Raw genomic sequence first — 17651 nt, 5'->3', positions numbered from 1 at the left:
TATTACCTAATTACTATATCAAACATGGGGAGGTAACCAAGCTGGTCCTCTTCCCCCTCTCTTACCATCTACAGACTGTAATTAAGTTACTTCCTTCAGGAGAGAGAGAGGCACCAACAGCCCTGCTGCTGGGACTCTGCAGCAAAAGGTTTCTCTTAATAAAGACAGACAGGCAGTGTGAGAACCAGAGGGAGCAGGCGGTGCCACCAAACACACACAGTGTGAACCAGAGGGAGCAGGCGGTGCCACCAAACACACACAGTGTGAGAACCAGAGGGAGCAGGCGGTGCCACCAAACACACACAGTGTGAGAACCAGAGGGAGCAGGCGGTGCCACCAAACACACACAGTGTGAACCAGAGGGAGCAGGCGGTGCCACCAAACACACACAGTGTGAGAACCAGAGGGAGCAGGCGGTGCCACCAAACACACACAGTGTGAGAACCAGAGGGAGCAGGCGGTGCCACCAAACACACACAGTGTGAACCAGAGGGAGCAGGCGGTGCCACCAAACACACACAGTGTGAACCAGAGGGAGCAGGCGGTGCCACCAAACACACCGTGTGAGAGCGACAAACACTACAGCAGTTCTTAACTGGGCACACACACACACACAGTATTTGATCATTGAAATAAGCAAGTGATGACTGATAGCTGACGTGACATCCATTCATTGTAGCCTACACTGTTCTAATATCGATGGCAAGGTGAAAAGCCTTACACACCAACCTCACTGGCCACGTGGATGTTTGAAATACAACAAAACAGGTTCGTTGGAGTAGAAAAACACATGACTCTGGCTCCAAAAAACCTACAAAGAATACGCTAAAAACAATGACTATATGCACGTCAGTTAAAATAACAACCCAACGTTCATCTGCCAGGACAAACTAGCCAGCAACAGCTAGCTTAGCTAAATGGCCATGAACGTTTCATGTGTTTCAACCTGCCCCCAAAGTAATATAGTTGGTTTTGATATTTTAACCTGCGTGTCATGATCGCCTCTGGTGTGGACGGACAAAATCAACTACACGTAGCCAGTGTAGTCAGCATGTTTTTCAAACAACCCAAATTGCATACTTCTATTGCAACTGTTCTTTAAAGAAAAGTGTGCACCTCTAACTCCGCTCACCTGCTTCGACACGGTTTCTCACCAGTGAGCAAAGACGTATCAACCTTAGCTTGGGTTGAGGTAACATCCAGCTAGCATCCTGAGGTAACATCCAGCTAGCATCCTGAGGAAACTGCATTGGAAGAATGAAGACTGTGCTCCCCTGGGATTCCAACCCAAACCTACCCATTATTAACACCCCCAGGTATGGTGTCACATTAGAAAACCGTCAGAGAGCCTCAGAATTGTAGTTTTAGAAGGCAGGTGAGCAGTCAGGACCATCCCTTTAAATATTCAACAGTTAGCAGAGAGATCACCCCGTATGAGGCTCTCTGTATGCTATCCAATCACTTTACCTTTAATTTACAAAAGCGTGCCAGCAATGAATTATTCAGGGTCTCGGCTGGCTGCACTTCGTCTGTAAGGAGGTAGAGCTGCCGACAGCACACACACACACACACACACACACACACACACACACACACACACACACACACACACAATGGAAGGATACACACATACTAGAAGGTGAACCCATTCTGCATGAATTCACATATTTGCTCTTTCATTAATCTTCAGTGGCTGGGGAGAGGCCGATATGAGAATCCACCTTCAAACTGGGGAACACACATCAGGAAACAAAGATGGTGAACACCTACTTCAAATTAATTCAAGTTACTACCAAAACAATTGTGCACGCATGTGCACAGGAAAAGCATTGCTTCTATGCGCCTTTGCTCCAACAGTGGGACACACACACACACTACTCCTCATTAGTGATCTCATCCCCTCGAGGTTCCCTCCCTATTTGCCCACAGATGAGCCTGAGCAACACCGACAGCGACACTTCAAAGTTAATAAACCTCCTGTTTCTTCATAGGTAGTTGTAAAAAAAACTCCCCTGACGCAGAAGTGTGAATGTGAGGCTTCCTGCCTCTATCCCTGAGAACAATGAGAAGGGCTGGGAGGGTGGATCTCTCTCATTCCACTCCCCCGTTCATCCCCTCTCCATCTCAACCTTCCTCCCTCCTGCTCGCTCGCTCACTCCCTCGGTATCATTTCTCTCCCTCTTTCGACATTGTTCCCTTCCCTTTCATTCCGGAGGGATGACACACGGCTAACGCTTCCTGAGGAGAGATCTGGTACAATAAACGCCTCTCCAAATGGTTCAGAGGGAGCCTGCCAGAGGATGCTGTTATACAATGAACTGCTTACCCTGGTAGTCAAAGGGATCCTTCGGGATTTTGGCTATGAGGCCCTTTATCTACTTTCTCAGTCGGATGAACTCGTAGATAACATTTGTCTCTGCGAGCGGTTTGAAGGAAGTTGCTAAGTAGCGCAATTGCTAACTAGCATTAGCGCAATGACTGGAAGTCTATTGAATGCTTAAGTCTCAGACTGCTAGCTGGCAGATCCCCATAGACTTCCAGTCATTGCACTGACACTAGTTAGCAACTTCCTACAAGCTGCTCTCAAAGACATAAAAATGGTATCCATTAATTCATCAGAACCTGGAGAAGCATTGCCAAAATCTTGAAGTATCACTGTAAATTCATTGTCAGAGCAGGTCAAAGAGCAGGACTCAACTCTCACAACTAATGTTCAAATTTGGTAGGCTCATTTTGATGTTACAGGCTAGGCTAGCCTTCTGGTGTTAGCTTTCAGTATACTGTATAGGTTAACTGTTCCTGGGGATATGTCGCAATGTGAAAAGTAGTCAAATGTTGGAGTGACTCGTCATATTAGGGTTAAATATAGTTTGATATCCCTATATGGAAGTTATCAGAACAAAGGTACAGGTTAGTGTTGATTTTATTCTCTCACCTAGAGACTAAGCCTAACAGAAGCAGTCCTCAGTAACATAAAGAGGCTGTAATAACGTATCAGGATATCTCTGTACTGGAGGAGAAAGGGGCAGGAGGTAAATCACGAGGTGCTGTCGAGCGGGCTCACAGTTGAAAGCCGAATGAAGTCGTGGTAAAATGGCCACACAGTGGAAAGACTGTCATGAATACTAAGATAGTGAAAAGACAGGAGGAGGGAGGGATAAATCAGCCTAAAAAGGGGGAAAGCTTAATTGAGCATTAAGCCTCCACCGAGAAGTCAATGAAGGAGAAAGAAAGGAGTCTAATTAGCTAGCTATTAAATATCTGTCTGGTTTCCTGTAGCCTCAACCCAAAAGAAACACACACGCGCCTCTACAGCCCCCCCCCCATACCCATGGGAGTATAAGTGAAGCAGTTAAGATTGTCCTTGTCAGCCTCACACAGTGCACATATACACACTTAACATCTGTACTGTGCATAAAGGTATGCAGCTGGTGATCATGGAAAAATTCACCACACCCACCCTCCCTCCCCAATCCCCAGGGAGAGGAAGTGAAGCGGTTACTCACGAGTCTCTCGGTCAGGCCACACTGGGGGTTGCTCTCCTCTCCTCTCCTCTCCCGGCCTGGCCCCTCTGTTAGGGCTGTCAGTGGAGGCTGAGTAGAGAGAAGGGGATGTCAGTGCATCGTGTGTTAAACAATCTGAGGTCATCACAGAGTCAACATGCCACAGGGCATGAGAGGGGTGAGAGAAAGTAATGATCTTCCCTCTCTCAGGGGTCTAGGGGTCTCTCAGTTCCATGTGTTTTGGTCTCATCCTGGTATCTCAGTTTATCCCCCTGAAAACTAGACCCCATAACAGATACAGCACACCTCCACGTCTCCCACAGACGGGCCCAGTTAGTCACAACATAGACTCACACAGGGCGATAACTAAGGAAACAAATGCACAAAGACGCCTTAAGACAGAGATTAAGTCACACACTTGGGACTTATGTAAAGATACAGACAGTGAGTTATGCAAAGAAACAAGAGTTGTATGTAGCAGGAAACAGGCAATCTAGGATCAACGCAGTATAGGTGAACATTCCCATGTGAAGGTGAGGCCTTACAACTCAACTACATAACATGACCCGCCTACACCATAATAAAATCACTACTTCACTTCTACAGTGGCTATACGAAGTAACAGGGGTGTGTCGGAAATGGCACCCTATTCCCCATCAAGGAAGACACCCGGGGTGTTTCTTGATCTTTCTGACACCGAAGGTGTGGGGAATTCCTTCCGGGAGCAAGCTACAGAATAATTTAAAAAAAACAACAGGTAAACAAAAGTCGAAAATCCAGGCAGGAACAGACCGGCTGAATATTGACTATACCGGTGTCAACATGCAACAGTGCATCACCACTGCACCTGTGAGGCAGATTGGTTTACCCGCTGATAGTGGCTCATTAACATTTAGTAATCAGCCATTCATTCACAAGGGGCAGCTGCACACTTAGGGCCTAGGCCCTACAGGCTGGGTAACCTCGTGCAGCAGGAAAGCAGCATTCGGCTATACAGCCTTCCCTTGTCTTATCTGCAGTATATGGTTACCCATTAACTGGGTTTGGTAAGTCTGGGATGTGCATGTCATGGCACTCTTGTATGTTCCCTTTTCATACTGTATTCGGTTGCCATAATCAACTAGACAAACCAGAAAGCAGTAACGACGGACGGTTGTCGGGCATAAAAACCCTTATGCTACATTGACGACAGGCTCAACAAGGCAACTCTCTCGGGGGAGAGCTCTCTTTCTGTAGCTTGAGTAGACAGGGCCTTGCTGTTAACTGCCGGAAGCAGACCGACAGTTGCTGTTGGACAGCCACTTTATTGCATCCCCTCAGGTTCTCTGAGCCTCTCTAACCCCTCTGGTGACCCTAACCCAGTCCTTATGGTAAAGTGTTCAACTTTCCACCCAGCTGAAAGAGAAGACAGGAACACGAGCTGGGTCAGGCTACTCTAATTTGGTTCTCTGGTGAAGTTAGTTTCTTCACGGACCAATTTGGAGAGCTATTCATTTGGCCTTACGGACAAAAAAAAGTACAGTTTGATATGGGAAGCGGTCGGAGCTCAAGTCGGGCAAAAGTCAACATGTAACTTGAGCAGCCACTGGGGATCTTTTGGCAAGGCAGACCAGTTGTACGAGGCACAGTTATCGGCTTCCAACTCCCGTCAGTTTCTACCTCTGAGCGGCTGACAGTGCCTAGAAAATAACCCCTAGATATGACAGGCTATCACAACAGCACTAGGAACATGGACAGTGCCAAGGGAACAGGCCAGGGCTTGCCGTTGGCTAACTGGGTGTTAACACCAGACAGAGCCGGACAGGAGTCCTGGGAAAGACATTGAGAATAGCAGAGGCAGACTATTCAGCTGGTTAACAGTGGATCACCGTGAGACAGGAGTGTGCATGCATGTTTGAGACAGCAGATCACCGTGGCTGCGTTTAGACAGGCAACTCAATTCTGATATTTTTCCCACTAATTGGTCTATTGACCGATCAGATCTTTTAACATCAAGAAAGCAGTTGGTTTATGACTCTCAGGAGCCTATGGAATTATAAGAGACGAGAGAGAGAAGACGAGGTTAGATTGTAGCACCATTATGTAACTTGGCAGCACAGCAGCTAGGAGATGTTTACAGATTCTGGTGAGAGGTTCCAGACACACACGGAGACAGAGAGAGCACTACCGAGAGAGAGAGAGAGAGAGAGAGCGTGCGAGAAAGCGTGAGCGCCCCCGAGGGAGCACGAGAGACCGAGAGAGCACAAGAGAGAGACCAAGAGACAAAGAGAGAGACTAGGAGAGCACAAGAGAGAGAGAGAGAGAGCACAAGAGAGAGACCAAGAGAACAAGACCATCATCACACCACCCAGCTGTGGAACAGAAACTCTGTTCATTTCATCTCATCGTTGAGCCCAGAGGCCAAATAAACTTGAGCTGCTGATAGTAAGAGAATGAGCAAATCCATGTAATTTCACAGGTTTCCATAAGTTTGACCTTTCCCAGCATTCCTTTCCTGTTTTCAGATGACCGTTTGTAGTCGTCTGGTAGTCAAACCGGCGACAACTGTGGCCATTTCCATTTTCTTTTTATAGAAATAAAATACAGAAAAATGTCAAACTTGGGAATGACCACATGAAGTCATTGCTCCAGAGTTCAGAGTCCAACATACCAGGACCACCGTCAACAAGGAAAACATATTGCAAACCATCCAAAGAAAACATTGAATATATCGGGGTCAAATATGTATTGTTGGACATGTAGAGAGAAAAGATTCCCAGACAGTGCCAAGATCTACAGCCTTCCGTTGACGTCAGCTGCTCGCCAGGCCAGACGTTAATATTTATATTACAAAACAGAGTGTTGGCGGGGGTGACTGCTGTTCACCATCAGTTTGGTCTGACTCTAATCGTCCTGTTAAAGTGAGCACAAAGAGAGTGCTGTCGGAAAAAAGCTGAACAATAGGTTAAAAAGGAGGACAAGTCGGCCCTTGTTATTCAATGACAACATGTGGTCTTATAGACAGCCACAGGCAGCACAAAATACATCACAAAAGTCTATTGAGAGTCCCTGTATACTGGTTCTATTGAATCCCTATTGATTTGTTCTCTCGTAAAAAAAAATCTGTCATTGAATGAAGCTGAAGCATGTCTCCCCAGCAGGAGGGAAGCATGCGGTGTTGAGTCGTTGTGTAATCTCAGAATCTGATTCAAAGCAGAGCGCAGCATGTATCAAATCAAAGTCAATTTGAATCAGAATGGCAACAACAAGTACGTACACACACACATTCAGAGTGACCCACTTACAGAGAGTCAGTGGAATCGAAAGAGGAGATGCAGGCTTCCACATTGACCAGGGAGGGTTTTTGTGAGTGCAAGCAGTAGACCTTTCCTTGTTATGGTCGCAGTTGGCCAGAGAGAAGCACTAGGACAAAGTGCACTGCGTGAAAGGTTTTACGGTCCAAAATAGAGAAGTTCTCTCCCCTTCTCCTCTCAACAGGCCTGTAACACATGCTGCCAAGCTTGGCGTTCCATAAACCAACAGGCTGATATCGTGACCACAATATCAGGTGGAAAACAGGGAGCACTTTCTAGGAACAGCTCAGAGGTTCCCAGAGACCTCTGTCTGTGTCTGTCTGTCAACACAGTACAGAGGTACTGTCCAGGTCAGCTGTAGTCTGTAGAATTGAAAGACTGCCAACAGAAGACTTGCGATGAGTTTTCGAATCTTGGTCCATTGTCAAGACATTCTGTTAAACCCTGGGTGACGAGCATTAGGGTGTTGAACAGCATAACCAGCGATGAACACAACATTCGAAATGGAGGCCTACATATTACCCTATTTAACAACACTAATTCAACAACATTCACTTGCCTCATGCGATTGTGTGTCCTCTAAATGCAGTCCTCAAAACGCAGATGAACGAACAGCCTTAGGTCTTCGAAATGGATGAATTCCCTTATTAAATTACAGTACTTTAACCTCCCAGTCAAATCAGCCTCTCATTAACCCGCATTGGTTTCCAGTTGAGTACTGTAAATCTTTAAAAGAGCATTATTCACTTCAGGCCTCAAGAGAAGCCTGGTAGGCTATAAGCTAAGGGCGAGGAGACCACCGCAGCGAAAGCAGCTCTTGATGGGATACTTCGTTCATAGGGACTCAGTCTATGGTCATGATGAGCCTCAACTTCAACCTGGTCGTGTACTGTGACTATGTCACACTACGAAGGCAAACCGAGCCATATTGGGCTGACCTGGTTACCACATCCACCATAGTTGGACAATGTGAAGAGAAAACAGAGGCAGTGTAGTGTGAGTCACCCAATAATGTGAAACCAGCCAAAACACCTAACTGGAGCCCAGGAAGACATCACTTATTAACTCACCGCCTGTAACAGGTGGTTAGTCTGGAGGTCATTCACCCAGCAGTATCCAACCCCCGCTTGGGCTCTGGCTAATCCAGGTACGACTGTAGAGGAGCTGAAGTATCCCCAGACACACACTGTCATCCAGATGGAGGACACCTGGCCAAGGCACATGCTTAGAGCTGCTCAGGCACACACACACACACAGAGGTGAAACAGATGGGCCAAGACTAGGGGTGTATGTATGTACGCATGGACAAAGCCATCGATCACATGACACCACTCTTTCCCATGTGAAGACTCAATAGCGCATTGAAGCCAAGTGGAGTCTGTTAAGATGGCGTCTCATGGAGACATAACATACGCTGTTAGAACGACTCCAGGAAGTGACGGTGCAGACTAGCTCAGTGCTGCCCCTCTCATCGAGGCCGAACAGAGTACTGCAGGCTGCCATTAGCAACTAAATTATCATTATAACTTCTGTGTGCGATTTTTAATTAATCAGTTCAAAGACATACATTTGGTTTATTAGAAACAATTGGTACCATGATTGTGTACATACATTTTTTTTAAGACAAATTATTTTTTTCATTCACCCAAATGAGGGATCATGTTTTCTGCTAACAATGCTTGCCAGTACCGTGGTCGGACTTGTGAGGGGCAGTCTTTTTCCCCGAGCTGGTACAATTACCATATAACCATGTAACTGACGGTTACGGATGATATTAAATAACCATTAACCGTTTATTAAAACATTTATGTAATACAATATTTTGTTTGTGGAATGAACAGCTAACTGAAGACTGGAGAGCCGGTCATTCGTGTATGAATTTTGGGGAGCCGAATGAATTTTGACTTGTGAACTCATGGCAAACTCGCAATGGCTGCTTGGTATTGTCTTGCAATAATTTTTCATGGGATTGTAGAATGTCCATTCAAATGATGTTAACTGATGTGGCTCATGCAATGGAACATATTTTTTGGAATGACAGTTGAGTTGAATAAACAAATCACAGCACATATTGATGGGTACACTTCCTGCTTTGCTCCTTGCCAGTCCACCCACCCATTATACCATCATTGACTTGAATGGGGACACCCGTGCCGTTCATTCTATTTCTATGGCAGCACATGAAGTCAGGAGCGGAGGAGAGGAGAAAATGAGGTTGACAGGTGCAAGGTGTAGCCTCCGACACATTGGTGCGGCTGGATTCCGGGTTGGATGCGCGCTGTGTTAAGAAGCAGTACGGCTGGCTGGGTTGTGTGTCGGAGGACGCATGACTTTCAACCTTCGTCTCTCCCGAGCCCGTACGGGAGTTGTAGCGATGAGACAAGATAGTAGCTACTACAACAATTGGATACCACGAAATTGGGGAGAAAAAGGGGTAAAAAAAAATAATAAAAAAAATATATATTTTTTTTAAAAAGGGAGAAAAACATGACATGGGCATCCTTATACCAATCCCACCAGTATGCAAACTGTCCAACGCAGCCAGTTATTGGCAGAGATGTTTGTAACTCTGTCTTCATGGTCTATGTTGACGTCACTAGGAAGGACAAAAAAAATGTATTCCACCAAAACAGGCTGAAATTTCAGATGGTCTTTTCAAACAGATCTTACACTAAAAAGGGCGGTATCATTTTCACGGTACTATTCCAACCTCTGTGTGAATGAATGAAGTGCACACACACACACACACACACACACACACACACACACACACACACACACACACACACACACACACACACACACACACACACACACACACACACACACACACACACACACACACACACACACACACACACACACACACACACACACACACACACACACCCCTACTCATTCAAGCGTTTAATTTTCTACATTGTAGAATAATAGACATCAAAACTATGAAATAACAAAGGAATTATGTGGTAACTAAAAAAAAAAATAAGTGTTAAATCAAAATACGTTTTAAAATTTGAGATTAGTCGCCACTCTTTGCCTTGACAGCTTTGCACACTCTCAACCAGCTTTATGAGGTAGTCACCTGGAATGCATTTCAATTAACATTTATAAGTTAATTTGTAGAATTTCTTTCCTTCTTAATACATTCGAGCCAAATCAGTTGTGTTGTAACAAGGTAGATAGAGGTGGCATTCAGAAGATGGTCTTTTACCAAATAGGGCTAAATCCATATTATGGCAATTACAGCTCAAATAAGCAAAGAGAAACAACAGTTCATCATTACTTTAAGACATGAAGGTCAGTCAATACGGAAAATGTCAAGAACTTTGAAAGTTTCCTCAAGTGCTATGATGAAACTGGCTCTCATGAGGACCACAGGAAAGGAAGACCCAGAGTTACCTCTGCTGCAGAGGACAAGTTCATTAGAGTTACCAGCCTCAGAAATTGCAGCTCAAATAAATGCTTCTGAGTTTAATTAAGTAACAGATCCATCTCAACATCAACTGTTCAGAGACAGCGTGAATCAGGCCTTCATGGTCGAATAGCTGCAAAGAACCACTACTAAGGGACACCAATAAGATTAGACAAGTGGAAATATGTCCTTTGGTCTGATGCGTCCAAATTTGCGATTTTTGATTCCAACCGCAGTGTTATGTGAGACGCAGAGTAGGTGACCAGATGATCTCCGCATGTGTGGTTCTCACTGTGAAGCATGGAGGAGGAAGTGTGACGGTGCTTTGCTGGCGACACTGTCAGTGACTTATTTAGAATTCAAGGCACACTTAACCAGCAGGGCTACCACAGCATTCTGCAGCAATAAGCCATCCCATCTGGTTTGCGCTTAGTGGGACTATCATTTGCTTTTCAACAGGACAATGACCCAAAACACACCTCCAAGCTGTGTAAGGGCTATTTGACCAAGAAGGAGAGTGATTGAGTGCTGCATCAGATGACATGGCCTCCACAATCAGCCGACCTCAAACCAATTGAGATGGTTTGGGATGAGTTGGACTGCAGAGTGAAGGAAAAGGAACCAACATGTGCTATTATTTTATTTAACTAGGCAAGTCAGTTAAGAACAAATTCTTATTTACAATGACGGCCTAAAATCGGACAACGCTGGGCCAATTGTGCGCTGCCCTATGGGACTCCTAATCACGATTGGTTGTGATACAGCCTGGATTCAAACCAGAGTGTCTGTCGTGACGCCTCTAGCAGTGTGCAAAGCTGTCATCAAGATGAAGGGTGGCTATTTGAAGAACCTCAAATATATTTAGATTTGTTTAACACTTCTTTGGTTACTACATGACTCCATGTGTTATTTCATAGTTTTGATGTCTTCACTATCGTTACACAATGTAGAAAATAGTAAAAATGACTGCACTGGGCCTTTAATGTTCTTTGTTTGTGTTATTAACAGGTGGTTTGTGACAGGCTTCCTTTGAACACATGATGTGACAGGCCAATCAGCTTCACAGTCCTATGAAGTGCTAGATTGTTCTCCGTAGAGGAAGAGGAAATAAGTTACGACATGACCCAGAATAACCAGTACACATTATCAACCACACAACGAGGCTAGTTTAGGGGTAATCCAAAGAAAATAAGCTACTGGGAACTACAGTAAATCTGTATGCTGATGCAAGGCATGTAATCTACATCAGAAAACACACACTCAATCTCGGGGGCTACGGTCCTTCTCAGAGAGTAAAGTAACATCCATCACTATACATGGGTGGAAGATGCCATAGAAACAAACTAACACTCTCTCCTTACAAGGACCATGCTACAGTTTCTCCTCTGCCACCCTCACCATGAGGGAAGTGATTGCCTCAGCAGGGCCATAAGAGTCGACACACTTCAAATCAACAGCGCCAGGTCTCTCGAGTGGCAAACAGGCGGACCTACGCACCTCCGCACTAAAAAAAGAAGAGAAAAGTACATCATGCACACAAACACAGGCCTATGCAATACGTGAACAAACATCCTACCTCAAATGTTGCAAGGCTTCCAAGACAGATGTACTGTAATGTCTGTAACGCAGACAACAACGTCTGTGATTTTATGTGTATATAATTCCCAGACCGTTTCCAGATGTGCTCGACTGAACCTAGCCAGGGCCTGTATTCACAAAAGCGTCTCAGAGTACGAGTGCTGCTGGTCTAGGGCCTAGGTTTTGACTAATGAATAAAACCGAGGGACCTGATCCTAGATCAGATGCTCTGTGAATACGGGCCCAGCCCTGCTCCTTGAATTGTTTTTTTAATGCATGGTAACTGGAGTGAGGTCTGTGTTTACGAAACAAGTCCAGGCCCCAAGGAGGACCATGGGACAAGGATAAATCTCCACTTACAAAACAAACTATTCCTACACGTTTATCAACAGTAAACCACCTTGACCTTTGGGGAAAGCAGACATCTCAAACAATATATGGGCATGTACAGGATGAAGTTCGGTTTGGTTCAAAGGGAGTATATTTTTGTTACAAGCCTTAATGTACCATGATATGTGTAAGTAGACACTTCACAGTGAGGTCTACACCGGTTGTATTCGGTGCATGTGACAAATAAAATGTGATTTTATTTACCTAACTTTTATTTGACCCGGGTATGGGGGACACAATGTCTTCTGAGCTCGGACTCTTCTACCATAACAGTCTAGGCTTAGTGGCGTAAGATCCCTGGTCATGTCCTCATAACAGAGAGTTCCCTGTAAGGGCGTGATCTTTGGGAGGTCTGGTATTTCTCCAGGCAGGGCAGACGTGTTCTCACAGCTGTAGGCTATTTACTGAAAACACACAGCAAGAAAGGTAAAAGAGCAGGTAGGTGAGAGCCTAACCACTGAATAATAAGCAAGTTCTTGTCAGGTCACACCCGACATGACCCAACTGTGTGAACTAGACCTGGGTTCACATACTATTCGAAATAATTTAAAATACTGTATCCGTGCTTGACTGAGCTTGCCTGTTCCAAAGGAACTACCGGTCAAAAGTGCAAATGCCACCCACCTGGCAGTCCAGCAAACCATCAAAGTATTTGAAAGATTTCAAATAGTATTTGAACCCAGGTCTAGCTGTGAGAGGTGACGCATTCCGCCGCCGGTCTGTTGTCGTGTTACTCACGCTTGGTAGCCATGACATAGCAGAAGTCAAGATATTTTCCCTGACTCAAAACAACAGTCTGAAACCTGGGGGTGCCAAGCTAAAGGTGTAAGGGGGTTATAAAAGCCTTAATGCAAGTGCATTAAAACCATGTATGTAATGTGTGTGTAAAACCCATTAGTCAACAGTCAACAGAAAGGCCACGTGTGACTTAATGAGATTATTTTTTTTTTAATCAATGGGGTTATTAGTTTGGGCAATATACATAATAGTTCAACAGGAACCTCAGTCATTAATTGCCTCCCTTTCACCTGTATTTTCATGGGGTGAAAATCTTTTTCCTGTTACAATTGGCCCTATGCTTTAGCAGTATACGCCACTCAAAGTTGGGCAGCAGTGTCATTCGGAAAAGAGACCTGCTTCATGGGAGCCTCTCCTAGTGAATGAACATAATAACTAGTCCTACTACAGCTAGCCTAGCCCAGCTGTAAACACCAGGCAGTAAGGAGTTAGACATGGGAGCCTCTCCTAGTGAATGAACATAATAACTAGTCCTACTACAGCTAGCCTAGCCCAGCTGTAAACACCAGGCAGTAAGGAGAAAGACATGGGAGCCTCTCCTAGTGAATGAACATAATAACTAGTCCTACTACAGCTAGCCTAGCCCAGCTGTAAACACCAGGCAGTAAGGAGAAAGCAAGAAGGAGAGACGGTCCTCAAATTACTGCAGGAATGCGTAGGGAATCATTTCCTCTCCACCCCCCTTCTCATTCTGCGGCATTTCACACGTGGGTGAAATCCGACGGTCCCCGTGATGCTACCTTTCCTCCAGAGGCGAGGGCCACAACAGCGGAGGTCTCTACCAGCAAAACACGGATCACATTTCATCCACACCGGGTAATGATAATGAACGCCGGGACGGGCTGCCAAAAGCTTCAGTTACGGAGGAGAAGATTGGCGAGAAGAAGTAATAAAGAGAATGAGTGGGGGAGGGGCGGGGGTGGGAATGAAAGAATGGAATAATACATGTTGAAGAGAGGAACGACCACAAAGACTTTCCAACACAACACGCCTTGCTACTATCTATTTCAAGACGGGTTTGTTATGGTTATTCTAGTGCAGGTTTTTCAGGCACCGCCTTACTGCACATGGTTGGGGTCTTTGGCAATGTCAATCACAATTCCTTCCCAGTCAAATGAATAATAGATCTTACTTTGGAATATGTCTTGAGTACATCTTGAGGCAAAGCCCGACACTTATATCTGAAGGAAACTTGGTACGAACTACAAACTGTCAAAGAACTATAACATTTTAAATGAAAACGTCAACTTGCTAAGTGAAACCGCAGGTGTTAAAGATCGACTGAACGTCCTGATTTGGCCTCGTTTTGAAGATTGCTCATTAAGAAACGCTAGCGGCCATGACTCAAGACAAACTGGGGTTGATGCTTGATGCGGGTGCGTTTGTCCCTCCTGAGTCACCGTAGCAACAACATAGCCACTTCCTCAAAATAGTCACCTCAAAATAGTCCGAAGACAGTCCAAGATGAATCAAGAAAAATGCAATTCATTTAGGTTTTAGTCATGCAATTTTACATCTAGCTATGGTGTTTGGTGCAGTATTTCTCAAGTAAAAACAGAAACCAGTCAGTACTCTGCATGCAGTCTATCGAATCGGGACAGATTCCTGAGAACAATAACATGTCTACAACTTCATCATCTGCAAGTTGTCAAACAACTGCAAATAAAGCACAAGCTGCTACGAGCTGTTTATCGGTGCCCAAAATCACCAGCTAGCTAGCCAAGTTACATTTCTGTTTGTTAATTAAGCTAGCAAGTACAGTTATGGCACAATCAGGTTGTCAAGTCCTGAGTGTCCCGTGTGATTTGTTGCCATTCTGTTTAATACAACCTAACTATCTATTACCAGAATGTGAGTGTGTCTTGGCAGTGTTTCATATGGATTCATGTCGTTAAAACAGGCCGGACACAAGATGCTCTCAAATGGGGTGGCAGGTAGCCTAGTGGTTAGAGCATTGGACTAGTAACCGAAAGGTTGCAAGATCAAATCCCCGAGCTGACACGGTAAAAATGTGTCATTCTGCCCCTGAACAAGGCAGTTAACGCACTGTTCCTAGGCCGTGATTGAAAATAAGAATGTGTTCTTAAGTGCATTTGGGATTCAAGCGCGCTCTGATCGCCTCAATTCTTATTTTGCCACCCCCTCAAAAAAGTTGCAGACCTAAGTGACCATTTATTTTGCCTTTATTTCGACAGTCATGCTGTGACCCATGTCTCTTTCACAGATGCACACACATCAACTCACAATGTGACCACTATCAAACATCCGCTAGAGGCCACTCCATAAAGGGCTTAGGGCCAAGGGGTATTTCAACATAACATTGTTTAGTGTTGCCTTACGTAAACAAGTCTGAGGCGCTGTGTAATGGGACAGGTCTGTCTCACTGTCTGGAGGTTCCGGCAGCTCTGATTGGATGGAGCGTGCGCAGTTGATAGCGCGCAATCAGCACAGCTGCTTCTCTCGTGTTAGTGGGCACCTGGGTAAGCGGACATGATCGTCATCCAACCAAACACTCAGTAAGTTGTGACGAACTCAAAACTCAGTTTTGGGCGAGACTGACTATTACCAAAACAATCCTGTTTTTACATTGTAGCCAATTTTGACACTAGAATAAATGTTTGACTAATATCGATGCCACAGAGGCCGTTCAAAACCAAAGATGGTGTAATGCCATCAAGTTGCTCTTTAGCACAGAGTTGATTTACAAACAGAACTGCATCACCAACAAAGATAGCCCAACACATCGCAAAGCTCTCTCAGATGAAGTTACTATGACACAGTGTGCTTAAATAACACCCATGTGACATATGACATTCGCTGTAAAGCCTGATCTCTTCAATTCTTACAAAGAGGAGCATAGACAATGGGCCTATTGATGGGCCAACATTTGCCAGGCATATGGTTCCTCTTTCTATGTTTTTCTAAGGTCCATGCCCGCCCCCTCAAGGCAGAAAGGAATGGACAGTGGGAGGAGTTTTGAAACGAACCCATTATGGATCAGGAGAACCTTTAAGTGGCAGGGTTGACAGTATCTGGATAGGTTGGTAGTGTAGGGGGATAAAGGAATGTAGAAAGAAGGGTAGGATAGGGAGAGGCATGAGTGATAGTGGGAAAAAAAGTTAGAGAAATAAGAGCTAAACATTTGAAAATTAAAAGATAAATAATTATGACGATTGATTACGACTCGTGGTGTAGTTGAAAGTAAACGCAAGTAAACAGTTCACCCACCATTGTTTTGCCCAACAGATCACCCACCTTTTGCAGAAAAACACATTGAAAGTATAGGAAGGACTTTTTTCCTCTGCGAACGGCACTCAGAGTTTACCCACCTATTTCTTTAACCACTATGTCACTGATTACGACGATGAGGTAGCCTCCCTAACTAAACAACTGATCTCTCGTGGCCCCACGCCTCTGCTTTGGGGGCCACAGCAGAACAGAGCAACAGTCAAGCCTCTTCAGGGAGAAGCAGAGCCCTGGCCTGACTCCAGCCACCCCTCTCTCCCCACATCTCCCCTCTCTGGAGATCACCGGCAGACAGGCTACCCTACACAGCTCAAAAAAGGCATGTCTTCATTAGGCCATACACGATGAATAAACAGACCCGGGAGGAAACACTCTGCCAACCATTCCCTTCTTCCATGCCATCTCTTAACCTCCCTCTCCCTCCCTCACTCAGCTCATAAACACTGAATCCTAATCGACTGTTTCACACAACCGCCGGTCTCTGGCACATTCACCCACCCCAACTTTGAGGGCTCGGCCGTACAGAAGACTGCCCCTCTACTCCCACTCGTTCTCCTTTCATGTGAAGAAGTAGAGACTGCACCAGTTAGTGATCCACTGACAATGAAGGAAATATCAGATCCATTTTGGCTGAGTGGCAACAGTCAGACCTGGAGACTAACAGGCTACTACTTTTTCAGCGAAATATAAGAAAATCAATACCCTACTGCGGCATGCCTTTTAAAGTTATCTAGCCAAAGTTTCTTTGTTGAATGTTGAAGTAGCATGTGAGCATAAAGAAGACATAGCATGTGGATGGATCCCAGAGCGCTGACGTGTGTAGTCTTATACCTATCAACAGCTATTCATCATTTCCCCCCAAAGTGATTCCGGAGACGAGGAAAAAAATGCAGATTACATTTCCTAAGGCAACAGGAACCATCATCGCAGTGGCTGAAATCCAACACTGTCAGCCGAATTTAAAGCACAGACAGAAAAGTAGACACCCTATTTCTCAAAAAGGTGATGGAGAGTTGGAGGTCGACCAATGGAGACAAAAGATTCCCACTCTCTTAAAGAAACCGAACAACGCAAACCCACAATCCTATCCATTCCGGTGTAGACTTGGACTGGATTAAGAGGATGGTAACCCATGCTACTGTGGGAACCTGTGTCGTAAGACAGTCACTTTTACATGTACTGCTGCTAGGCTTCGCATCATGGGGAAGTGAAAATAGCACTTTAATACACAGGCCTAGACAAAGCCACACTAAGACGTTCTAAACGGAAGAATCACCTCAGAGCTCTAGTAATAGACGTGGGCCACTATAATGCTCCAATTCATCTGTTAAATCTCTAAAAGCTCCGAATCAGACCGGATAGTAAAAACGTAGTGTTGTTATCGTCTCTGTGAAATCCGGAGAGGAGTATGAGCTCCAGATGTTGAAG

The 17651-nt window shown here is 45.0% G+C and overlaps 1 protein-coding gene across 1 annotated transcript in view; it reads right to left on the bottom strand.

The window, feature by feature from the left end:
• The window catches only part of LOC118383027 (F-box/WD repeat-containing protein 7-like), a 104789-nt gene that overhangs the window by 58572 nt on the left and 28566 nt on the right, over positions 1-17651 (bottom strand). Inside the window, exon 3 of the mRNA XM_052464701.1 lies at positions 3507-3593. Coding sequence (XP_052320661.1) covers positions 3507-3593 — 87 coding nt within the window. The remainder of the gene's footprint in view (positions 1-3506; positions 3594-17651) is intronic.

The sequence above is a fragment of the Oncorhynchus keta genome, chromosome 16 (genome assembly GCF_023373465.1).
Source record: "Oncorhynchus keta strain PuntledgeMale-10-30-2019 chromosome 16, Oket_V2, whole genome shotgun sequence".
In the NCBI taxonomy this organism is placed as follows: Eukaryota; Metazoa; Chordata; class Actinopteri; order Salmoniformes; family Salmonidae; genus Oncorhynchus; species Oncorhynchus keta.
The sequence above is the reverse complement of the archived record's forward strand: the minus strand, read 5'-3'. Positions and strand labels throughout refer to the sequence as shown.